This window comes from Chiloscyllium plagiosum, unplaced genomic scaffold (assembly GCF_037043375.1).
Source record: "Chiloscyllium plagiosum isolate Xiang-an unplaced genomic scaffold, Cpla_swu_hap1 HiC_scaffold_11, whole genome shotgun sequence".
NCBI lineage: Eukaryota > Metazoa > Chordata > Chondrichthyes > Orectolobiformes > Hemiscylliidae > Chiloscyllium > Chiloscyllium plagiosum.
The window spans coordinates 46974016-47000662 of record NW_028270149.1 but is presented as its reverse complement, the minus strand read 5'-3'; the positions used below and the strand labels follow the sequence as shown (position 1 = coordinate 47000662).

Sequence of the window (26647 nt, the reverse complement as noted above, 5' to 3'; positions counted from 1 at the left end):
TTTGACCCCTAAAGTGGAAGCCTTATGTGGAAATATTTGATGCAACTTACAGTCTTTACAATTATTTTTGATTAAGTAAACATGATTTTCTCTTTCTTTAAAAAATAAGTACGATGAACACTTGACTCAACTGGAAAAAGATATTGCATCTGCCAAGGAGGCTGCTCTTGATGCTGCAGAGTTTGACAGTCTTGATCCCCTGACCCCAGGGCCTCATTCTCCTCAGGTAGGTCCTAAAGAAATGTAGTTATCCTTTTACTTGTTTCACTGCATAGTTTATATTCTTTCTATTGTCAAAATATAAGACATCTCTCTTAACTCTCCCTTCACAAAATATATTATTGTCTCCAATGCACAGTTAAATTAGTAAACATTCTAGTGTTTCCACGTTCCAAGCTGGTCTTGCAGTTGTCACTTGCTCTCTTTCTGTAATTCTTCTCTTTTGGTGAAAAGATTCTTAAAGCCAAAGTCTGAAGCATGAAAATATAAACTCTGCACCAACTTTTTCTTTGTTTGGGATTTTTGGAAGTCTAACATTCAATAGAACTGAACTGATATTAAAAGGAAAAGACTAGAAATTCCTGAGTCAGACAGTATTTGTGCAGAAACAAAATAGAGCCAACATTTCAGGTCAATGTTCTTTCATCAGAACCAAGTAGATTCTGAAGTAGATGTTGTAAATTGCTGAAAAAACACTTTCCTGTGTAATCTCTAGGTTTTGATATGCTGATTAGCTGTTTCTAAAAATAAAGACCATTCGTTGTGCCAGTAAGATAGCTATATTTTAAGTGACAACATAGTTGAAATGTTTTATTTTAATTGTTGCATATCTGCCAGTATCTTGGGTAGACTCAAACATAATAAGTAGAATTTAAAAGAATTGTTTAAATTGCTATATCATAGTATCTTTAAGGTGTCAGTGAGAATCTCACATTATGTTCAACTTTGCTTACTGATACGTGAAACTGGTGGAATTGTTTTAATTATAAATAAGAAAAAACAATCAGTATAATTTCTAAGACTTGATAATTTAGATATATTGGTGAAAAATCACGTAGTTATTGCTATGGTAGTCCCAACTAATAATCCTCTGGACAAGACAAATATCCCAGACTGAAATCTGTCTTGCAGATCATTTCTTTCAATTTTATATGGTGGTCTTTAGTGAAACAGAAGTATGCAATGCTGCAAACTTGTTTTAACAGTAAAACAAGTTTATTGCATACAAAAATATGATAAAATAGAACAAACTAAGGTATTTATGTAGAAAAGAATTTGAAAGATTTTGAAGTTCATGGCAGAATGAAATCCTATCTGACATAACCTCATCACTTTTATGGTACTCAAATACCAGAGAGAAGGTTGCCTTCTCAATCATATCTGTTGGTTTTACCTCATTGTTTCTTTGAATTTGTGGTTTTGAGAGCTTGATGGCCAGTTTCTTGATTATGTATGCAACAGAGCTTCAAAGAGAACCAGGTGCAAACTTAGGTTTCTAACCAAACACTTAAGATGTGGAACTTCCACACTAAAACCATTATGCTGAGGTAACAAATTTCAGAATTTTTCCAAACATAGAGACATAGAAAATGGAAGTAGCAGTAAGTCATTTGGGCCATCAAACCTGCTTCGCCAGTCAATATGATCATGGCTTGCTTTCTTGCTTTCTATCCATAACCTTTGATTCCTCAAGCTCTCAGAACTATATCTAACTCATTTTTGAAAACTTTCAACATTTTGACCTCAACCGCTTTCTGTGGCAGAGAACCACAGTTATTACTCTCTGGGTAAAGAAATTCCACTTATCTTAGTCTTAAATGGCCTATTTCATATCCTTAGAATGTGACCCATGGATCTGGACTCCACAGTCATTGGAATCATCCTTCTTGAGTTTACCATGACTTGTCCTGTTGGGATTTTATAGGTTTCTATGAGATCCTGCCTCAATCTTCTAAACTCCAGTGAATATATTCCTAACCAATCCAGCCTTTCTTCATACTTCAGTCCTGTCATCCCAGGACTTGCATAATAATTCATCAATAATAATTTTCCTGCCACATTCCTTTCTGAAGGAGATTAGAAGATGATTTCGTTTGTTCCAACTTGGTTGCTTCGGGAAAATGTTCTGCAGTGGTTGCATAGTTTTGTCATTGCACAAGCCTTCATTGAATGTGAAAAATTAATAACTGAGGAAAAAGTTACTTATGCTTTGTCTGCAAATCCTCATATTTTGCTGGCGATCCCATTATCACTTCAAAATCCTCTTCTGTCTTGAACACAATCTTTGTATGTTTGTTTTCTTGTGGCACATGTATTAAAGTACACTGAAGGTTTGTATGCCTGATCGGACCATTGGAGAATATCAACCAGTTTACTCTGATAGTGATATGCGATGGCAATATATCTCTTTACAATTCATTTAGCCCTTAAAAAGGCAAATCAAATGCTTTAAGAAGTTATATAAAAACATTGCCTCTTACTTTTCCGGATGTTTCAGCCACCAGAATTTGAAGATGGAAACATGTCATTTCTTACATCTCAAGACTTTTCTTTGTTTCAAGAGGAAGGTAGTATGTCTGCCAGTGCCACACCAACAACAACGCCAGAGAAAAGGCACCTCAGGTTGGCTCAGGTGAGAGGAAAGGCAGAGGTTTCTATAAATGGCTCAGCCAGTAGTCTTCTTTGGTTTCCAGAGGGATTCTAAAAATTCTATTTTTATTCATGAAACCATGCTGATGTCTAATTTTATATGGCAATCTTATATCTGTGTGCATCTCCTCTTGTGTGGTAATGACGGCACTGATAGACAACCTTCCTAAACTGAAGGTCTGCACTAGATCCTGGTATGACTTATTTTCCGCTTTTTCTGAACCTATTGATTTGTTCTGAAGCACAATTTCACAGATTACAGGGTGCATTTGTATGAAGGTAGCTCTATAAAGTACCAACAGTATTATTCCCATTAGATACTAAAATTGTTCCCAGATTATTGTGCATTTTGGCGTTCCTCAGCTCTAAGTACATTTAAGGAGTGTAGGTAAGCAATTTTATCATATATGTTCTCCTGTGCTTACCATATATTTGGACACCTATGCTGTCTGGCAATAGTGTGAATAGAACTCAGAAGATTACTTTTGTTTTGAAGTTTTCTTCTCAATCCACAGACTGAAATTAACTATAGTATTCCTGTTCTCGTTACCGCTGAGTTGAGTTTAGCTCATGCAATATGGAGCAAGGATTGATCCTAGAACTTAACTGGCTTTGAAATTCCTTTGAAAGAATGCATGTCCCTCTTTAATGATTGCTTTACTTCCCAAATCTCATGGAGTATGTTTATTTCTAAGGGTCATTGCCGTGAGGGACATGTAAGAACAGGTGAGGAGGAATCTGATGTGGATGTGGAAGGTTTTGAGGAAGATGATGATGGTAAACCGAAGACACCTGCCCCCGCAAGTGACTTTTACCATGCTCTGCATGTAATAATTTGTGCAACCTTTGAATGTTTCATTGACCTGTTCATACATTTCTGTTTTCATTTATGAAACACACCATTAAATACTTTCTGTATTATCTTTGACAGGAAACAACTGAGGGAGAGTGTGAACTGGAAGATGAGGATGAAATAAATGTACCACAGCGTCAGGCAAGTGTGTTGTATGAAGACTTGCTCATGTCAGATGGAGAGGATGAAGATCATAGTGAGGAAGAAGAAGGAGACAATCCATTTTCTTGTGAGTAGCATGTTCACTGCTATTCTAGATTGTATTCCGAATTGGATTTCTTCAAAGTAATAATCAATAACACAAAAGATAAATAGAGTGAACCAAGTCTTGTAAGTGGAATTCTTGCAACATTATATTCTTAAACATTATATTTTGTATATGAAATTTATTCCATGTGCTTTGTAAGGGATTGGAGAACACTGAGCAGGAAATGGGAATGAAATTATAGGAGGTAATCAAATCGAAAATTCAGAGGTTTAAGGAAACTTCTGAAACTGACAAAGCATGTAAACTGTGGAGGTCCACCTGAAAACAAAATGATTCAAGACTGTCTATATTCCTTTTCTAAAAGATCATATTGTGGTTGTTTTCATTAAGTATTTAATGTTTAAAATAACATTTCACTATCTCTCAAAATGCAATCCAAGCCTGATTCCACTACAAGGTCAATTAGTGAGACATGGCATGAAGCAAAGACTGTTGATTATATTGCAAGAAATATGCTTGTACTACTTACAACTTTCCCCTTTGACAACTCTGTGTTCTGATTTGGAGTATGGTTGTTTCCAGTGTATCATCAACATAGCCTGAGTGTCAATGAGTTGCCCAACCTAGGGTGGCTTCACAAGAAGTAATGGTTCAGTGCTCATCTGATATTCACATGCATATTCTTTGTAGCAGAACTCAATAAAAATGATTAGGAAAATGAAACCTAGCTGACAGTTCTTTATTGTACCTCTCTGTTGAACTCCGTTATCAAGCCCAACCTGAGATCAGTTAGTTCAGTACAGACTTAATTTTGAAACTGTCATTTCTATTCAGTATGTCTCAATATCACACTTTTCCAATAAGTCTTTGAGGCAGCATTACAAAAATATGTGACCTTGGAACAAGTAGAGGTAAAAAAAGTAGTGATGTGGTTAACGCTGCCTAAAACTGAAATATGTTAGCACGGTTTGCAGTTCATAGAATTGCTTGGAATATATGACAGAAATGTTGTAGCTGTACAAAGCTCTGGTGTGGCCACACTTGGAATATTGCATACAGTTCTGCTTGCCGCATTATAGGAAGAATGTGGAAGTATTGGAAAGGGTACAGAGGATATTTACCAGAATGTTGCATGGTATGGAGGGAAGGTCTTATGAGCAATGGCTGAGGCACTTGGGGCTGTTTTCATTCAAGAGAAGCAGGTTGAGAGTTGACTTCACAGAGACATACAAGATAATCAGAGGATTAGATAGGGTGGACATTGGGAGCCTTTTTCCTCAGATGGTAATGGCTAGCATGAGGGGACAGAGCTTTAAATTGAGGGGTGATAGACATAGCACAGATGTCAGAGGTAGGTTCTTTACTCGGAGAGTAGATAGGGTGTGGAGCACCCCGCCTGCAACAGTAGTAGACTCGCCAACGTTAAGGGCATTTAAATGTTCACTGGAGAAACATATGGATGGTAGTGTAGATTACACGGGCTTCAGATTGGTTTCACAGGTCGGCGCAACATCGAGGGCGGAAGAGCCTATACTGCGCTGTAATGTTCTATGTTCTATGAAATAGCTTGGTCCATACTGGCATTTGTTCTCTTCTTTTTCTTCTCTGAAACCAATTATTATAACTTGCCTCTTCCCTTTTCTGTGCTTATCTAACTTGCAGTGAAGTCCATTTGTATTGATGTTTTTAGCCACACCATGCAGAGGTGAGTTCCACGTTCTTAACATTCCTTCTGACTTTGTCCACCCAAGTCCAAAATTGGAATCTCCATATCATGCCTACAATCAGTCCACAGAGTGAGAGGTATACATCCACAAATACTAAATGACTCTCCATCCCCAAATCCTAATGGAATGAGACACATCCCTTTCAGTGGGAAAATGGTGCTTGACCCACTTTCCATAAAGAGAGACACCCGCAGAGATGCACAGATACCCCATATAAGGATCCACGTGCATGCGCACCACCCATCAGACACCAGCTTGCACACAAACATTCACAGACATGAACACACAGACACAACCATATACACACGCAACCATAGAATTATATAGGTGTGTGCATAAAAGGTTAATTATTACTTTAGTCAAAAAAAAGGTAAACATACCTAACATCAAGGCAACTAAAAACAGACGAAGACCTCAAAGAATATAGAGAAAGTACATAAGATCTCAAGTAGGAGTGAAGGCTTAAAAGGTCTTTGCCAGCAGCATTAAGGAGAATCTTGAGGCATTTCATACGCATATAAGGAGTAATGGGTACCTAAGGAAGGATTAGACCCAATCAGAGATAAAGGAGAGAAGTTATGTATGGAGTCAGAGGAAATGAGGATATCTTTAATGAGTACTTCGGTATTCACCAGTGAGAGGAACATGAAGGATGCTGAGGTTAGGAAAAGATGTGTGAATACTCGCAGGCGGGTCAACGTAATGAAAGAGGAAGTGTTGGGTGTCTTGAAATAGGTTGTTAAAAATCACACAATGCCAGGTTATAGTCCAATAGGTTTATTTGGAAGTACTAGCTTTCGGAGTTCCAGATGCTAGTACTTCCAAATAAACCTGTTGGACTATAAACCTGATGTTTTGTGATTTTTAACTTTGTCCACCCCAGTCCAACACCGAACCCTTCACATCAGAAATATATTAAGCTACACAAGTCCCGGGGCCATTTGGGATGTATCCCAAGGTACTGTAGGAGGTAAGGGAGGAATTAGCTGGGGCCTTAACAGATATCTTTGCATCACCCTTGACCTCAGATGAGGTTCCAAAGGACTGCAGAATGGCCGATGTTGTTCTTTTGTTTAAGAATGGAAACAGAGGTTATCCAGGTAATTACAGGCTGGTGAGCCTGGTGTTAGCAATGAGGAAGCTGCTGGGGAAGATATGGAGAGACAGGATTTAATCAAATTTGGAAACGAATGAATTTGTTAGTGATAGCATGGATTTGTGCAGGGAAGCTCATATCTCACAAATTTGAAATTTTTGTGGAGGTGACAAGAGTAATTAATGAGGGAAGGGCATTGGATGTTGTCTACATGGACTTTAGTAAGGCATTTGATAAGGTACCTGATGGCAGGCTGGTTCAGAAGGTAGAATATCATGGCATCCGGGGTGAGTTGACGAAATGGATACAAACTGGCTCGCTCGTAGAAGAAAGAGAGTAGCAGTGGAAGGGTGCTTTTTGGAATGGAGATCAGTAACTACTGGTGTTCTGCAGGGATCAGTATGGGAGCATTTGTTGTTTGTAATATGTATAAATGATGTGGAGGAAAACATAGGTGGTATGCTTACTAGTTTTGGGGATGACTCTAAAATTGGCGGTGTTGCAGACAGTGATGAGGATTGTCAAATGATAGAGCAGGATATAAACAAATTGCAGATTTGGTTTGAGATACGGCAGATGGACTGTAATCCGAACAAATGTGAAGTGATACATTTTGGAAGATAAGATTCAGGTGTGAGTCATACAATAAATGGCAGCTCCATTAGGAGCATTGACGTACAGAGGAATTCGGGTGTACAGGTCCACAGATCCCTGAAAGTGGCCCACACTGGTGGATAAACTGGTCAAGAAGATGTACCGCAAGCTTGCCTTCATCTGCTAGAGCATCAAATATAAAAGTTGGCAAGTTATGTTACAGCTGTATAACACTTCAGTTAGGCTACATTTGAAATATTGTGTGCAGTTTTAGTTGCCACATTCCCATGTGGATGCATTGGAGAGAGTGCAGAGAAGCAAGATGTTGCCTGGTCTGGAGAGTTCTCGTCATGAGGAGAGATTGGATGAAGCTGGATTGTTCTAACTAGAAAGACGGAGGCTGAGGGACGACCTAATAGATGTGTTCAAACTCTTGAGAGGTGTGGATAAGATGGTCAGTCAGAGGTTTTTTTTCCCAGGGTGGAAAGGTCAACTACAAGAGGGCAGAAATTCAAGGTGGAGGAGTGAATGTTTAGGGGAGAAGTGCAAGGAAAAGTTTAACAGAGATGGTGGGTACCTGGAATGCACTGCCAGTGGTGGTGGTGGTGGTGGAAGCAGGCGTGTTAGCAACGTTTAAGGCATACCTTGATAGACACATGACTTGGGAGGTGAACAGAGGTGTAGAAACTGTGCAAAGACAATAAGTACTGGGTCTAACCGAGGAGTAGGAATTGGCACAGGCTTGTTGGACCGAAAGGCCTGTTCCTGTACTGTATTGAATTGTATTATTGTATTAATATAAAGTTTCAAATCTTTTAAGTGATTTAAGGTGTCAGTTAAACCTACATTCTTGGTTGATTAATTGATTCCTGAGCTGGAAATGTGTTGCTGGAAAAGCGCAGCAGGTCAGGCAGCATCCAGGGAACAGGAGAATCGACGTTTCGGGCATAAGCCCTTCTTCAGGAAATTGATTCCTGAAACTGTCAGCAGTTGTGAGGGTTCCCAAAGTTTTAAGTTCTCAGTTTTCTGATGCTTCTTTTCAGTCAGTGCTTATGTGGCTTTTCGTCTTGAGAGTCAAAGAGGGAGGGTGGTATTTCTAGCCTGTTTCAGTTCTGCGATTAAAAAGTCCATGTTTTCTTCTCTGCCAAAAGTAGCTCATTGAAATACAAGCTTGTTTGTGAATTTCCTGGTTTTAGCTGATGCTTCATCACCAATGTGAAAAATTCTCTTGACGTACAAATTAGTTATGGGATGAGGAGATTTTCATGCCTCTTGATGTTGCGGGGTGGGGAAGAGAGAGGAGAATTTTATTTCCTTTGGATTAAATATTAATTTCAGTTCAGGTTATTTTTGTCCAAATGTCATCTATTTCATGAAAACTGACCATTCGTCTGGTCAGGTGATTGTTAAGTTCACTGCTTTTGGTTCCTTTATAAAACCATTTTGGTCCAAATAAGTCCCAGGTTTCAAATCGGACAATATAATTTTTAAAAAGTCGATGTTATTATTATCATGATAGGCTCTAGTAAAGCACAATCTTTTACATTACAATTCCTTTGCAATAGGAATCATAGAATCCCTACAATGCAGGAACTAGGCCATTTGGCCCATTGAGTCCACACTGACCCTCTGAAGAGCATCCCACTCAGATGAACCCCTATAATCCTACATTTCCCATGGTTAATCCACATGCTGCACATCCCTGGGCACTATGCTAAATTTAGTGTGGCCAATCCATCTAACCTGCACATTTTTGGAATGTGGGAGGAAACTGGAGCACCTGGAGCAAACCCACGCAGACAAGGGAAATGTGCAAACTCTACACAGTCACCTGAGGGTGGAATTGAACCCTGGTCCCTGGTTCTGTGAGGCAGCAATGCTAATCACTGAGCTGCCGTGCTGCCCATGACCATCTTCCCTTTGTCTTCCTCAGCTCTTCCTAATCACTTGCTGTACTTGCATTCAAACTTTGAGATTCATGTACCAGGACACTCAGGTCACTCTGCATTTCAGAGTTTTGTAATGTCTCTCTTTAAATAATGTATCGCTTTTTTCTAATATTCCATGTCTAAGTGCACATGTTCATATTTTCTTACATAATGCTTCATCTGCTAAATTTTTGTCCACTCATTTAACCTGTCCATACCCCATTGCAGAGTCATCATTTCCTGTCCAACTTGTTTTTCTACATATCTTTGTGTTACCAGAAAATTGTGTGTAATTTCCTGGTTGACATTTATTTCTGGATTGTTATTTGTAACCTGGAGGATAATGACAGACAATTTATTGGTTTGGTTTATTCACCATTTCCTTATTTTCCATCATTACTTGTTTTTTCTCCAGAGGATTAATATTCATTTACTTGCCCTATTCCTTTTTAAAATGTGTAGAAATTCTTAGTGTGTTTTTATATTTCTAGCTGACTTTCTCTTGTACTTTGACTCTCATTAAGCTTTCAGTTATTTGTTGCTGTTCTTTATTTTGATATGAAACTGACTTAATCTTGTTTGAGTATTTTGTCACGTGGTTTTATGCTACACTGAGATTGGGTTCAAGAAAGATTTGTGAAGCAAAAGGCAAGCCAAGAACTGTCTTAAAGTTTATGCTTCACAATAACAGTGTTATTGTACTAAATGCTGCAGTACGTGGTAATCATAATATACCAGGCTCTGGTTCTTCAATTATGTTAGAGAAGATGAATACTCCTTCCATTGTTCATGTCTATGTTCTCTCAAGACTCTAAAGTTCAAATCTAGTGTAGTGTAGTGTTGTGAGTTCTACGTATTCCTACATTGCTGTTTATGGTAACTCTGTGATATTATTGCAAGGTTGTTTCAGTGTTTGAGGCCTTTTAACAGTACTGTGTGGAGGCTGAGAACTCTCATCTCCAGTAAGTGGAGTATTTCAGTTAAGTGGCTTGAACTAACAGACCTTTCACCCATTTAAAGGACATGATCATCCGGTCAGAAATGCAGTACTGGATGCAGAAGACAATTCAGGACACAGTATGTGCCCTACAAAAAATTTAATCTGTCGTATATTATGTTTCGTTGCACATTGCTGGCTAGTTTAGGTATTTGTCAAGTTGATTACTTATGTTAGTGTATAGATGTTTTTAATCAACCTGTTCACATGTGTTACATGACACCTCTGGAACAGGTGGGACTCAAATCTGGGCTTACTGGTTCAGAGGTAGGAATATTAGGACTACACCACAAGAGCACCTGATATTAGAGTATAAGATTGATATTTCTAAGTTATTTTACTTGATTAATTTGGTTGTTAAGTTCTAGGGATTCCTCCTTCAACCTTAAACAATAGGCTACAGATCTCTGACTGGATCATAACCAATTTAGAAGTCTACTCTAGGAGAGTAACAATATTCTGTCCAATCTTGTGGCTTGCCACTCATTTTTGTTGAATTCTATGCTTTTTCTTTTAATTTCAAGTCTTAACTTCCTAGTTAACCAAGATTGTGCATCCTTCCCTTGGAATCTCTCTTCCTCATTGGCATATACCTTTCCTGATTATTTTAAATATTCCCTTAAACATCTGCCATTGCTTCTCTACTGACCGATCTTGAAATCTTATTTTCTCAGTTCATTTTAGCCAGCTTGATTAAGAGCTCAATCATGTCTTTGTAATTGCCCTTATTTTGTTTAAAATATATGTCTCTTAGAAAGATTTTCTTTCCTCCAAACTAAATTTGATTTTCTAGGTCTACCATGAGATAACTGATCATTTTTCATCACACGTAACCAGAGCTGCACAAGGTCTGGTAGGTAGATCTTTGTTCCTATCCGAACATGCTGCTGTAAGACAAATTCTGAAAAATACAATCGGAACTCATCATTCTATTTACCTTTTTTAATCTGATTCATTAATTAATATGTGGATTAAAGTCACCCATGATTATTGTTGCAGCTTTCTCACAAGCCCTCATTATTTCTTGCCCAGTGAAGTAGTTGACACTACTTCAGTAAATGTTTTTTAAGTGAAGATAGTTTTTTTTGAACACTAAAGGAATTAAGGGATACGGTGAGAGCATGGATAAGTGGAGCTGAGTTCACGAAAAAATCAGCCATGATCTTATTGAATGGCGGAGCAGGCTTGAAGGGCCAGATGGCCTACTCTGCGCCGAGTTCTTATGCTCCTGCACATCCATCATACAGTATGGTTACTATTATGGGGTTTGTATATCATTATTATAAATAGCTCCTTAGCTTTACTATATCTGATCTCTACCCAACTGATGTCTGAAAAATAAGGTTATTTCTGTCTGTTTTATCAATGTCATCCTTAATAGAAAGCGATATTGCTCCATCTTTTTCTAGCTTCTTATCTATCGTACTTGTGATTCAGATCCCTAGTCTTTGCTTGCAGTCATGTCTCTGTAATGACTACCAGAGCATACAGATTCATTTCTGCTTGTGCTGTCACTTCATTTATTTTGTGATGGAAAGCCTTGAGAGGCAGAATGGCCTACTTCTGTGTTTATGAATGCTACATGTATTCAGGTACCATCTTTAGTTTAGCCTTTTTATAACCTCTAACCTTATCTGCTGGTTTGTATGCTTTGTCCCTTCCATGACATACTTGAAGCATCATTTCCATTATTATTACCTAATCAATTGCCTGCTCTATTTTGTTTCAAATCTTCTCCACATCCCCAAATATATGACTCGCCCCAATACTGTTTCCAGTGCAAGTCTGGTGAAGACCATCCCATCTTCAGCTTTGCCCATTAAAAATTCTAAAATCCCATGAATCAAAATCCATTTCTCCCACACCAATCTTTTAACTCCTTAATCTTATTTGGACGAGAAGAATTTGTAAAGGTACTAATTGGGAGATTATTACCTTTGAGATTATGCTTTACAATTTAGCACCTAGTTGCTCATACTCCCTCAGTAGAACCTCTCCTCATTCTCGTACACCATTGATACCTACAAGAACTACAACTACAGAACTTGTCTCTTTTTGCAAGTTTGCCTCCAGTCCAGAGGAGATGTCTTGAAAGGTTTTAGACAGGTGACACACTGCTCTCAGCTGCTAGAATTATGTGTGACCCCCGACTGTACTTTCTCCCATGACCACTCTGTTCCTATTGACTGTGCCTGATTCAATGGCTTCCTGTACTATAGTGCCTGTCAGTTTGCTCAGGCACTTCGCAGTTACCACTTTTTCTGTAAGAACGGAACAACTCCAATGCTTTCCCATCCTTATACTTGACTTACTCATAGTCAAATCTTCCTGTTCTTGGCCATTCATCAAATCAGAAAGCTGTATCCTCTGAGGTGTCATCTGATTCCTAGAACCAAGTGTCAAGTTTTCTTCACCTTAATGAGTTGCAGTGTTTGTGTCGAAGCTTCCAGCTCATAATGTCTGAATCAGAATTGCCTGAGTCAAACACATTTATTGCAAACGTATTTGCCTGGACAGTTCCAGTGTCCAGGTATCCCACATTGTGTAGTCACAACGGACGACTCGCTCTGCCATTTTTAAGGTGTTGTAACGAAGTAATTAATTATTAAATTAACACCTCTTCTCATTACCAGTTGTTGTATTAAGTTGAAGCTGCTTTTGCTCCAATAAAGCTGAGCACTTAATAAAATAAGTTCTAGAATCACAAGTTTCATTCTACTCTTCTGCTAGTTTCTTTTAATGTGTTATGTTTTAAACAATCCTCAAACTTATTTGTTTTTCTCCAGCGCCTTCCCATTCCCCGAAACAACAGTTTACTCACCAAACAACTTAGAGCCTTCCTGTGCTGTCACTATTTCTTTATTTCTAACTCAGCACCTACTGACTTTGAAAGTGACATAGGCTTCCATCAGCACCTCTCCCAACTTCTTCTAGCTAAATGAAGGCCTCAAGCCTATGTTTCAATTTATCCCAACCTCTGTAGGTTCACCTTTCATAACTCGCTCTGGGTAAATGAAGGCCTGACCGGGGGTCATGCTTTATTCACCCCTCCTCGGTCCATCTTTTGGATGCCACCTCTCCAGGATCCTCCAAGCTCATTTAAGGCCCTGTACCTGGGTCTCACTAAATCCACTTCTCCTCAAGTTGGTCTCAATTCTCTCTAGCTAATTTTGCACTTTCTCCATTACTTCCATTTCCCATTCATAATATGGCAACCAGAACTGAATGCAGCATAACTGGTGTTTTCTAATCAAGATTCAGTTAAGTTTCAGCATATTTTTCCTGCTTTTGAGACCTCTCTAGAAATAAAAACCATTGCATGGATTGCTTTTTTTTTAATGGTTTTGCTAAGCTATAGTGGAATCTTCAGTGTTTGGTGTTATTGTACTCCTTAGATCATCCTGTTTCTTTATGCCATCTTGAGCATCCAACATTGAACCTCACTTGCCAATTATTTGCCCATTCTTCAAGTTTATTTGTGCTCTCCTGGAATTTATTGCAGTCATGTTGAGTTTCGCAATACTGTTTCACCCCATTCTACAATTTGGTGTCACCCACTAATTTAGAATTTAGCCCAAATTGTACATGTAACTTGTGAACATCATAAGTCTCAAACACTTTCCTTTCTGACTTGAAACTGTAAGTTCATCTTTATAATTAATGTTGTAGATGATTGTGATCTGTTTGAAAAATACAATCTTCGACAACTCAGCTAATGGACACAGTCAATATGTTTTAACATTGCACATGTTTTGTGTTTGGCTGATTGAAATTGAAAATTTACTATGACGCATTCCAAGACAGGTCTGCCATGATTAAATGCAGAATAAACAGGAAATGGATTACTCTTTGGTACCACTGCCCTTCATTTAATGAAAATTATTTAGAAATATTATGAATGCAATTGAGATAAAGAAACCAAGTGTTTATTATAGATTTGACTTCAATGGTGCTTTCTGTCCTCAGGTGATTCACATTTATCTGACAATACTTTAGACTGTCTAACATCAACAAGTTTAAAGCTATTTTGGGGTGTCCTTTTACTCGTATCTAAGAAACTAAAAGGATTTCAATGGATGTTTCCCCTGTAAATGAAGGAATAGAGATTCATGTACATACCAAAATCCTTTAAACATGGTTAAGTATTGCACTGTCTTCTTATTGCAATGTCTTATTATTTTGAGATGAATAAGGATTATACATTAGGATGCACTTGACTTTCTGTTATGCTACTTGTAATCTTAAAAAAACTGAATTTCTGCCTGTACCATTTTGGAGAGCGGTAGTTTCCTAGCTTGACTATTAAACAACACTGTTTTGAGGTTCCTACTTAGTGAGTGACAATGGTAACTTTGCTGGTTAACATGAGCACTTTCATTCTTTCAAATAGCCATTCAGCTCAGTGAGAGTGGGAGTGACTCTGATGTTGAAATGCCTGCCATTCGACCAAAAAAACCTCATCTAATACCTGAGAGCACACGCATGGGAATGGAGAATGAGGAAAGCATGATGTCTTATGAAGGAGATGGTGGTGAGACCTCTCAGATCATGGAGGACAGTAACGTAAGGTAAAATTAATTGAGCGGGACGGATTTATCACTTTTTTAACAAGCATTTCCCTTTGAACCAGCAGGGACCAAGTTAATGTGCAGAAAGAAGTGTAAACAGATGTACAAAGAAATGCAGACACTTTTGATAGTACCATCAAACACTTTGTTGCTCCTGCTTTGACCCAATTACACACAAGTTGTTTCATTCTCTTTGTTTACATGATGATGAATTACTTATTTTAAGTATTCCCAGTCAGCTTGAATATTTGGATGAATTATTTTAATAGTAATATGATCTTTCTTTGAACGTTGGTTCCGTGTCTATACTGGCAATGTTATCCCTGGCATATTCGTCTCTCCTCACTTAAAACACGTTTGATTTTCTCTCTTCTAACCTGATGCTCACTATTGGTTCCAGTATAGACACTAAATAAATCTAGCATCTTTACTGTCATATAACATATGAGCAACATGTCTATTAACTTTTGATGATAAACATGATTGAACACTTTTTCATAATCTATGAAACATAGATACTTGTTTACTTCTAGGTACTTATTGAAAATATTCTTAGGTTAAATATTCTCTCCAGTGTTCCTACTCCAGGGTTATTTTCAGACCGTTTTACCAATTATTCCTTTAATGTTTTTTTTCTTTTCGTTCTGATTTTTAAGATTGCTTTAATTAGATGACTTATTAGGCTTATAATCATAAAATCATTGCACCATTCCTATAAGATTCGGAGATAACTAATGAATAAGTTAATCACTTGGAAAATATCCCTTGATGTTTATTTGTTCATAAGTTTCTGTTATCACTTAGAATTCTGTTTTCCCAAGTCTTTTTCAATATTTTTTGTCTATACCAGACATTTTCTTGTACTCATCAACTTAAAAACATTCTTTATCTCCTCTTTGTAAGTTTGCTTGCAGAGCTAAAGGGTTTGTTGTCAGATGTTTCATCACCATACTAGGTAACATCAGTGAGCCTCTGGTGAAGCGCTTGGTGGGATGTCTCGCTTTCTATTTACGTGTTTAGGTTTCTTAGGTGGGTGATGTCATTTCTGGTTCTTTTTCTATAGGATAGTAGATGAGATCCAAATCGATGTGTTTATTGATAAAGTTCCAGTTGAAATGCCATACTTCAAGGAATTCTCGTGCCTCTCTCTGTTTGGCTTGTCCTTGAATGGATGTGTTGCCCTAGTTGAAGTGGTGTCCTTCTTCGTGTGTATTTAGGGAAAGTAGTGATAGTGGGTCATGTCTTTTTGTGGTCAGTTGATGTTCATTTATCCTGGTGGCTAATTTTCTGCCTGTTTTTCCAATGTAGAGTTTGTTACAGTTCTTGCAAGTTATTTTGTAAATGACATTTGTTTTGCTTGTTGTTTGTATAGGGTCTGTTAGCTGCTGCTTAAGTGTGTTAGTAGGTTTGTGGGCTACCATGATGCCAAGAGGACTCAGTAGTCTGAAAGTCATTTCAGAGATGTCTTTGATGTAGGGTAAAGTGGCTAGGGTTTCTGGGCACGTTGCATCTGCTTGTGTGAATGAGCAGAGGGATCTTGGTGTCCATGTACACAGATCTCTGAAAGTTGCCACCCAGATAAATAGTGCAGTGAGGAAGGCATATGGCGTACTGGCTTTTATTGGTAGAGGAATTGAGTTCCGGAGTCCTGAGGTCATGATGCAGTTGTATAAGACTCTGGTGCGGCCGCATCTGGAATATTGTGTGCAGTTTTGGTCGCCATACTATAGGAAGGATGTGGAGGCACTGGAACGGGTGCAGAGGAGGTTTACCAGGATGTTGCCTGGTATGGAAGGAAGATCGTATGAGGAAAGACTGAGACACTTGGGGCTGTTTTCATTGGAGAAAAGAAGGTTTAGGGGTGACTTGATTGAGGTGTACAAGATGATTAGGGGGTTAGATAGGGTTGACAGTGTGAACCTTTTCCCGCGTATGGAGTCGGGTATTACAAGGGGGCATAGCTTTAAATTAAGGGGGGGTAGATATAGGACTGAAGTTAGGGGTAGGTTCTTCACTCAGCGAGTCGTAAGTTCATGGAATGCCCTGCCAGTAGCAGTGGTGGACTCTCCCTCTTTATGGGCATTTAAGCGGGCATTGGATAGGTATATGGAGGATAGTGGGTTAGTATAGGTTAGGTGGGCTTGGATCGGCGCAACATCGAGGGCCAAAGGGCCTGTACTGCGCTGTATTCTTCTATGTTCTATGTTCTATGTTCTATGTTGTTTGGGTTTGTTGCTGAGGAATTGTGAGGGTTTGTGGGTGGCACGGTGGCACAGTGGTTAGCACTGCTGCCTCGCAGCGCCAGAGACCCGGGTTCAATTCCCGACTCAGGCGACTGACTGTGTGGAGTTTGCATGTTCTCCCCGTGTCTGCGTGGGTTTCCTCCGGGTGCTCCGGTTTCCTCCCACAGTCCAAAGATGTGCAGGTTAGGTGAATTGGCCATGCTAAATTGCCCGTAGTGTTAGGTAAGGGGTAAATGTAGGGGTATGGGTGGGTTTCGCTTCGGCGGGTCGGTGTGGACTTGTTGGGCCGAAGGGCCTGTTTCCACACTGTAATCTAATCTAATCTAATCTAAAAAAAATCTAATTGGTGGACTGTGTTTATTGGATACCTGTTCTTCTTGAATACACTGTATAGGTATTTCTCTTCTGCTCTTTGTTGTTCCTAGGTGCTGCAGTAGGTGGTGGCTCGTTGAAATAATGTCCTATTGCAGCTTCGTTTGTGGATGTATGGATGATTGCTTCTATAGTTATGGGGCCTTGGAGGGAAGTGAGGGGGGATGTGTGGGCGCAAGTTTTGCATTTCTTGTGGTTGCAGGGGAAGGTGCCGGGAGTGAAGGTTGGGTTGGTGGGGGGTGTGGAGCTGACGAGGGAGTCGCGGAGGGAGTGGTCTTTCCGGAACGCTGATAGGGGAGGGGAGGGAAATATATCCTTGGTGGTGGGGTCTGTTTGGAGGTGGCGGAAATGACAACGGATGATACGATGTAGCTGGAGGTTAGTGGGGTGGTAGATGAGGACCAGTGGGGTTCTGTCCTGGTGGCGATTGGAGGGGTGGGGTTCAAGGGCGGAGGAGCGGGAAGTGGAGGAGATGCAATGGAGAGCATCGTCAACCACGTCTGAGGGGAAATTGCGGTTCCCCCAAGGCCCTAAGGGATCCTTCCATATCCATTACAAATTCACCTGCACCTCCACATACGTCATTTACTGCATCCGCTGCACCTGATGTGGCCTCCTCTACATTGGGGAGACAGGCCGCCTACTTGCAGAACGTTTCAGAGAACATCTCTGGGACACTCGCACCAACCAACCCAACTGCCCTGTGGCTGAACACTTTAACTCCCCCTCCCACTCCGCCAAGGACATGCAAGTCCTTGGCCTCTTCTATCGCCAGACCATGGCAACACGACGCCTGGAGGAAGAGCGCCTCATCTTCCGCCTAGGAACCCTCCAACCACAAGGGATGAATTCAGATTTCTCCAGCTTCCTCATTTCCCCTCCCCCCACCTATCTCAGTCCCAACCCTCGGACTCAGCACTGCCTTCTTGACGTGCAATCTTCTTCCCGACCTCTCCGCCCCCACCCCCACCCCCTCTCCGGCCTATCACCCTCACCTTAACCTCCTTCCACCTATTGTATTCCCAACGCCCATCCCCCAAGTCCCTCCTCCCTACCTTTTATCTTAGCCTGCTTGGCACACCCTCCTCATTCCTGAAGAAGGGCTTATGCCCGAAACATCGATTCTCCTGCTCCTTGGATGCTGCCTGACCTGCTGCACTTTTTCAGCAACACATTTTTCAGCTATGAAAGCAACTGGTCTTATAAATAATGGATGCATTAGTGATCATCTGGAAGTGGTGGAGGGGTGTACGATTGTAACATTTAAAAGGCATCTGGATGGATGTATGAATGGTAAGGATGTCGAGGGATATGGGCCAAATGCTGGTAAATGGGACTAGGCCAGGTAGGAATGTCTGGTCAGCACAGACCAGTTGGATTGATGTTGTATGACTCTATGATAGTCTACCTCTCCATAAATTGTAGATTCTGGAACACTTCCTATACATTGTAGGCTTGTTGATGTGAGGAAGGAGAGATAAAGCAGGGAATTGTAGACTTGTTAGTCTGACATCAGTAATGGGAGGAGATGGTCGTGTCCATTATAAAAAAGCAATTGAAACTGACAGGATTGCACAGAGTCACCATGGATTTACAAAAGAGAAATCATGCTTGACAAATCTACTGGAATTTTTTGAGTAGATTTGATCGTGGGAGCTAGTAGATGTGCTTTCTTTGAACTTTCACAAGGCTTTTGATAAGGACCAGATACAATAATAGCATGTAAAATTTAAGCACATGGGATTGGGGATAGTGTATAGATATGAATGAAGAACTGGTTGGCAGACAGGAAATAAAGAGTAGGAATAAATGGGTCTTTTTTCAGAGTGGCAGGCAGTGATTAGTGGTGTACCATAGGAATCACTGCCGAGGCTCCAACTATTCGGAATATATTATTATTGATTTAAATGAGGGAACTAAGTATAATATCCTCACATTTTAACTTGTTGAAATGACACAAAACTGGATGGGAGTGTGAACTGTGAAGAGGATGCACTGATGCTTTATAGTGTTATTTGGACAAGTTGACTGACTCTGCAAGTACATGGCAGATGAAGTATATAGTTGAATGTCAGGTTATTCACTTTTGGAGCAAAAACAGGATGGTAGATTATTTTATGAGTGGCAAAGAATTGGAAAGGTGGAGGTGTGCTGAGATCTTCATATCCTTATGCACTAATTGCTGAAAGTAAGCATGCATGTGCAGCTGAAGAATACAAATGGTATGTTGGCTTCATTCCAAGAGGATTCGAGTACAGGAGCAGGGTTGCCTTGCTGCAAATGTGTAGGGCCTTTGTGAGACTACATCTAGAGTATTATGTGCAGTTTTGTTCTCCTTATTTGATGAATGATGCTCTGGCTTTGGAGGGAGAATAGTGGAAATTTACCAGACTGATTCCTGATTCCTGGGATGGCAGCACTGACATTTGAAAAAGAGACTGGATTGCTTTGAAGTTTAGAAGCAGGACAGGCATATCTTATAGAAACCTCTAGAATTCTAACAGGACTAGATAGGGTAAAAGCAGAATGGATGTTCCTGATTACCAAGGATTCAAGAAACAGGGGTTATGGTTTAAAGATATGGCTAGGCCATTATGGACTGAGACGAAGAGAAATTTATTCATCCAGAGGGTGGTCAACCTGTGAAGTTCTCTGTCACAAAGAGGTTGAGGCCAAAACATTGAATGTTACTTAATAATTCTTAGTGCTAAAGGGATCAAGTGGAGAAAGCAGGAAAAAAGTACTGAATTTGCTGATCAACCACAACGTATTGAATGGCAGAGCAGGCTAAAAGGGCCTAATGGCCTACTCCTATTTTCTGTATTTTAACATGTCTTGTTTTCTTTTCTGTTTTGGTGTTATTTGCTTTGCAGCATGTTGAGTACTTCATATTTTTCCATTGGGCTTTCATTTTGTTGTTCAGAGAACTTTGTTCAGATTCTTCAAATTTGAGGCCTTTAAATGTGTTTTTCCTTCTAAAGTGAATACCTGTCATCAGTTTTCATTGTTCAAAATCTAAATGATTGCCCACCATGTTTTTGCTATTTTCAGTTCTACTTTAATTTTTGTCACAGGACAATGTTCTTAATTAATATCTGTCCTGGGTTAGATATGAATATTTTGTATGTTGCTTTAAAAGCATTACTTCACCATCTCTTAATCTATTGCCTGGAACTTTCCAAATGTATTGTCCATTTGGTCGCTTAAAAAAAAAGGTGCTTGACAAAATTTGATCAGTATCTCTCCTCTTTCATTTTTCGATCCAAAATTCTGTTGACCAATGACCATTGCTGGTGTTTGATGCTTTGATTTAACTCGATCGTAACATTTGATGTTGGTCATAAGTTTCCTTTTTTTTTGCTTACTGTGAACTTTTGTATATGGATAATTAGATCAAAAGGCTTTTCACTGACCTTAATCATGATCACTTTGAGACTGGCCAATAGCCTTCTTACTGGCATCATAACACCATTCACCACCTGACAAGTAAAGCAGATGATTGTTCTTTTGCACTTGACCAGATTCTAACCATCTTAGTTCTTCCATTCCTAATAGGCCAGTGCAGTATCTATCCTTGACCTTTATGAAATTAGCAAAAGCTTTCCGACCTAGCTCAATGGTTAGCACCGCTGCCTCACAGTGCCAGAGACTCAGATTTGATTGCACCCTTAGGTGACTTATAGAGTCATAGAGATGTTCAACGCAGAAGCAGACCCTTCGGTCCAACTCATCTATGCCAAACAGATATCACAACCTAATGTAGTCCCATTTGCCAGCACTTGATCCATCTCTCTCTCAACCTTTCCTATTCATATACAGATCCAGATGCCTCTTAGATATTGCAATTGAACCAGTCTCCACCACTTCCTTTGGCAGCTCATTCCATACATGCACCATCCTCTGCGTAAATAAGTTGCCCCTTAAGTCTCTTTTATATCTTTCCCCTCTCACCCTAAACCTATGCCCTCTAGTTCTGGACTCCTTCACCCCAGGGAAGAGACTTTGTGTATTTATCCTATCCATGCCCCTCATGATTTTATAAACCTCTATAAAGTCACCCCTCAGCCTCCGATTCTCCAGGGAAAACAGCTCCAGCCTATTCAGCCTCTCCCTATAGCTCAAACCCTGGCAAGATCATTGTAAATCTTTTCTGAACCATTGGAAGTTTCACAACAACATTCTTCCGATAGAAAGGAAATCAGAATTGCACGCAGTATTCCAAAAGTGGCCTAACCAATGTCCTGTACAGCCACAACATGCCATTCCAATTCCTATATTCAATACTCTGACCAATAAAGGAAAGCATACCAACCACCTTCTTCACTATCCTATCTACCTGAGACTTTACTTTCAAGGTGCTATGAACCTGCACTCCAAGGTCTCTTTGTCGAGGTCCCCAGGAACTTGCCATTAAGGGTATAAGTCGTGTTAAGATTTGCTTTTGCAAAATGCAGCACCTTGCATTTTTTAAAATTAAACTCCATCTGCCACTCCTCAGCCTGTTGGCCCTGTGTGGAATTTGCACCTTCTCCCTGTGTACGCATGGGTTTCCTCCCATTGAACCAAGATATGCAGGTTAGGTGAATTTGTCATGCTGAGTTGTCCCGAGTGTCTCGAGATGTGCAGGCTGGGTAGGATGATCTTCAGGTGGTTGGCGTGGACTTGATGCCCTGAATGGACACCTCCAGCACTATAGGGATTCTATGATAATGGTACTGGCTCAAAGACTGAATTGTCATGGACATTTAGGTCATTTTTGTCACAAGTTTGTTGGCTACAGTCTGGCAAACGTTTTTCATTTCTTGTCACTATCGATAACAGAATTGGTTGGGGGCAGGGGGCCAACGTCTTCAGTATCTCCTATTTTTGACCATGACTTTCTATTCCTACGTATTTTGTATGATCCAAAACTCTTCTCATGTGACTGGCCAAACTGCCTTATTAAATATTATGTGCCTATGTGCTTCTCTTTACTCCACCTGACAAAGGAGCAGTGCTCCGAAAGCTTGTGATTTCAAATAAACCTGTTAAACAATAGCATAGTGTTGTGTGACTTCTGACCGTGTCCACCCCGGTCCAACACCAGCACCTCCACATCATAACTAAACATCATGACTGTGCCCTTGGGCATGTCACACACCTTCCTGGTCTAACTAACTTGTTAGAGTCTTCTGGCTCTTCTGTTGTTCCCAGACTTAATGCACATTAGTAGGAATGACATCTCCTCACCATGGCAACTGAAGCTGATGGATTCTATATAATTGTGTATGACTCTGCTCTGTGGTTGCAGGTATGACATTGTTGTGCACAATTGGCTATTTGGGATTCACGATTTCAAGACCGTGGGATGCTGGTCTCCCCTATCCACAGCATTTCAGACATGGTGTATGTTTCGACAGAGGATCAAAGAGTACTAGGCCTCTCACAAATATTTCCTACATATACTTCAATGACTCATTTAGATAATGTGTTAGAAGTCAAGCCCCTGCTATTTCCAGAGCCGCCACAAATATGAAAATTTGATTAAACCAATTAAATTTTCCTTTCTAATACAGGTTAACAGAATATGAAAACTGTAACAAGAAAATAACTACTTATTGTAATCAAACTGCTTTTAACCAATGGCAGAAAATGGGCAAGTCGAATTGCTAATGTATTACTCTAACTTAAACTCTATCCCTTTCATGAAGTTTTCATACACACACAAAACACACAAAGAGACAAGACACAAATATTGCGGGCGGGGGCAAATGACAGAGAAGCACAATTCTGGTCAAGAATGGATCGCAGTTGTCAATAAGTCTTTCGGCTTTCTTTTGACTCCTTCCGATTCTTTGCGAATGATGTAAATTTGTTGATAAGCTGATTCTCAAGTCTTACCTTCACTGGTTTGAGGATTTGCTTTTTAGTGCCTGTGAAGGTGATTTTCCCTTTTAGCAAGATAGAGCAGATTACAGACAGCAGTTTACAGAAAAATAGTGTGAGAGAATAGCCACCAGATTTTCTGTTATTTCTCCATACAGGAAGAAAAGCAATTTAGGTGCTTTCTCTTTGTAGAAGAGAAGCCTTTCCTCTTGTCAAAATCCAAACTGAAGCTACCACCTTATTATATAATAAAGAAGTCTGTTTCTCCTGGTCAGACACCCTACCTCATTCTATCTGTCTTTCACCCCCCACCTTGCAACTGTCTCTTCTTGATTTTGCCTCTTCCCCAAGCCTCTCTCCCTACACATTTCAATCTCTAAAATTTCTTCATGTCCTGAGTGTGCAACAGGAGGTTGAACAGAGGGAGTTATCTCCCTGAATCCTGTTAACAGTAAATAATTGGTGGTATAGTGGTCAATGAAGAAGGTCATCTGAAATTACAAAGAAATTTTGATCAATTGGGTAAATGGGCTGAAGAGTGGAGTTTAATTTAAATAAATGCGAGGTGTTGTGTTTTTGTAAAACAAACCAGTGCAGAACCTATGCAATTACATTTAAGGATTCAGTAGTGTTATAGAACAGAGATATCTAGGAGTTCCAGGTCATAATTCTTTGAAGTTTGTGTTACACATGGCTAGGGTGGTTAAGAAGGTGTTTAGCATGCTTGCATTCATTGTTCAGATCTTTGAATAAAGGAGTTGGGACATTACATTAAAGTTGTTCAAGACATTAGTTAGGTCTCTTCTGGAGAACTTTGCACAATTCTGGTTGCTCTGTTACAGGAAGGATATTCTTAACTGCAGAGGTTCAGAAGAGATTCACCAGGATGTTGCAGGGAATGGAAGGTTTGAGTTATGAAGAGAGGCTGGATAGGCTGGGACTTCTTTCACTGGAGCACAGGAGATTGAGGGGTGACCTTATAGAAGTTTATAAAATAATGAAGGGTATAGATAAGGTGAATGGCAGGTGTCTTTTCCCTAGGGTCGACAATTTTAAGGGTAGGGCATTTTTTAAGGTGAGAGGAGGAAGATTTAAGAGACAGGTCAATTTGTTTTTTTACGGAGTGTGGTTCATGTGTGCAATGACCTTCGAGGGAAAGTGTTGGATATAGGTACCGTTATGACATTTAAAAGCCATTTTGATTACCACATGAATAAGAAATGTTTGGAGAAATATGGGACAAGTGCAGGCAGGTGGGATTAGTTTAGGTTGGGATTATGGTCAGCATGGACTGGTTGGACTGAAAGCTCTGTTTCTGTGCTGCATAACTCTGTAAGTTGTAACTATACTTAGCATTCCTGAAAACACACACACAAACACTCCTTCCTACCTTCCTTCCTTCGTTTTGTGGCCTAGCCTTCACCCCACTGCTTGAAAAAAGGCAGTGTTGTCTCACAATGTATTCCAGTTACTTTTTCTCACTTAGAAACAACTTCTTTGAATTACACAAATCAGGCTAGCAATTATTTATTTCATGCATGAGCAGGGACAGCCAGTCTTATCACTGTGAAATGTAAAATGAACTCTTGTGTGTTAAACATCTCCAGATACACATCATACACTTAAAACACATCATTACAAAGTAAGTATTACATTTTCTGTTGTTTTTCCTAGTTTTCACAAGTATTGTCTGTATTTCACCCAAGACTAGATAAGTGCAGCTCCTGTACTCCAAGCCTGCTTCTGCTCATCTGTGGTTCCTAATTGCATTAACAATATGACTTAAAAATTTAACACATAGCTAACTGAAATTGATTCAAGCTCTTCAAATGAATTTGCTATCACACCGGCTGAGGTTATCATGAAGGACTCTCCTCTCAATCTTAGGTGTGTTGATCCTCCAGTTTAACAATGATCAGTCATCTCTCTCAATTGAGAGAGCAGCCGAGCGGTCCTTAATACTATGGTGACTTTGTGATAGTCAAGGATACATTAAATGCTCAAAGAAATGCCTGTGACATGTATGAATATTTCACATGTTTAAACAAACAATGTCAAACAACTTTTTTTTTAATTGAAATATACTTTTATTTTTTAGAATTATACTTAGGACTGTATTATAACTGAGGTTGTAGGAGTGCACTCTCTCTCTCTCCAGTCCTACTGTTCCACTCATTGCAACATGAATTTAAATACTTTACTCAGTTACTGATATGGACAATTGTATACTTTATATACACTAGATTGAGAATAAAAAGATGCATTAATTGGGTTTAAGAAATATAAAAATAATAAATGAAGACATGAACCTAGGTTTATAACTTATAGTAAACAAATCCAAGCAGCTTGTTTAAGCAATGTTACTTCCAAGAGGTAATTTAAAATAAAAAGCCCAATGTCCTTTCAATGATACTTTTGTAAAAAGTCCATGTATTTCTTCTTCACTACAAATTATCCATTATCCATAAGACTTTACACATGACATCTCAAAAAAGCATCTTTGTTACACCTCTACCCTTGGAGAAATGAAATTCTGTAATTTACAATGTTCAAAAAAACTTTTGCAAGTAACTCTCATTCACTTTTAAATATAAGCACACAGTATCATTTTTGGTACTCAGAATTCAAGGCAAAGTTAAATTTTAGACAAAGCTGCAGCAATTATGTTGTTTTTCCTCCTGCAGTATAAACTTCTTTTTAACTGAAAGGGCTATAATAGTAAACTCCATTGAAATAGTCTCGCATTCTGTTTTTTGAAATTTTTCACAAGGGCTAAAGGGCTCTGATCAATGTATTCCAGTGTTACCCTGCAGCTATGATGAACATATATTTCAAAATGTTTAAAAGCCACTATCAATCATTAGGATTTATTTTCCAGTATAGAGTGAATGTTTTGGTTTTGATTTAGCTCTTTAGAAAAGTATGCCACAGACCTATTTTCTTGTAATTGAGGACTATTCTTTTCAGGTCACTAGCATCAGAAGCTGCCTTTAAGTACTTTAAACACTGAAATTTGGGACAAGTAACACTGGTTCGCTGGACAAAATCTCATCTTTCACGGACTCTGATTTTCTGATTAATGTCAGTTTTCCACATAATTTGATGTTAGGGATACACTGGATTGGGACCAAATGAAGAGTAAAGTCCACCTCTGGTGGTGGTTGTGTTTTTGTAGTCTGATTGAAGTTGACTAACTTGTGAAGGAGTTGTGAATAAATCAGTGCTCTGAACCATTTTCCACTGTCCACCCCATTTTAATGCAATTTAAATTGATGTGACCACACTGTGAGAATGGGAGGAGAATGTGAATTAAATACCATTTTGAAGGCTCTGGAATTTGCCTATGGTCAGCAAGTGAGAGAGTTCTTTTACACTGAGTTCTATAAAAGTTTTTTTTCTTCTAGTTACTGCTGCCTTGTCATTTGCCTCTTGCTTCCTGTCCTTGTTGCCCTGTGAAATAAAAATCCAGACTGGCTGCAGCCAATTTCATGATGATCAGCCAGACATTTTCTGCAAAACAGACCGAGGAGTTAATAGTTCTATTACA

General features: G+C 39.4%; 1 protein-coding gene and 1 long non-coding RNA gene across 7 annotated transcripts in view; one reads left to right on the top strand and one right to left on the bottom strand.

Moving 5' to 3' along the window:
- The window catches only part of LOC122557251 (uncharacterized), a 76992-nt gene that overhangs the window by 27875 nt on the left and 22470 nt on the right, over nucleotides 1–26647 (bottom strand). The gene's annotated exons all lie outside the window — the stretch shown is intronic.
- taf1 (TAF1 RNA polymerase II, TATA box binding protein (TBP)-associated factor) overlaps nucleotides 1–26647 on the top strand; it is a 176162-nt gene that overhangs the window by 147952 nt on the left and 1563 nt on the right. For 2 of the 5 annotated variants that reach the window (XM_043704745.2, XM_043704744.2), the window contains exons 36-40: nucleotides 110–226; nucleotides 2498–2632; nucleotides 3345–3476; nucleotides 3581–3731; nucleotides 14443–14620. In XM_043704745.2, the coding sequence (XP_043560680.1) occupies nucleotides 110–226; nucleotides 2498–2632; nucleotides 3345–3476; nucleotides 3581–3731; nucleotides 14443–14620 (713 nt within the window). The remainder of the gene's footprint in view (nucleotides 1–109; nucleotides 227–2497; nucleotides 2633–3344; nucleotides 3477–3580; nucleotides 3732–14442; nucleotides 14621–26647) is intronic. The other 3 variants (XM_043704746.2, XM_087992028.1, XM_043704747.2) reach the window with 3 other exon arrangements.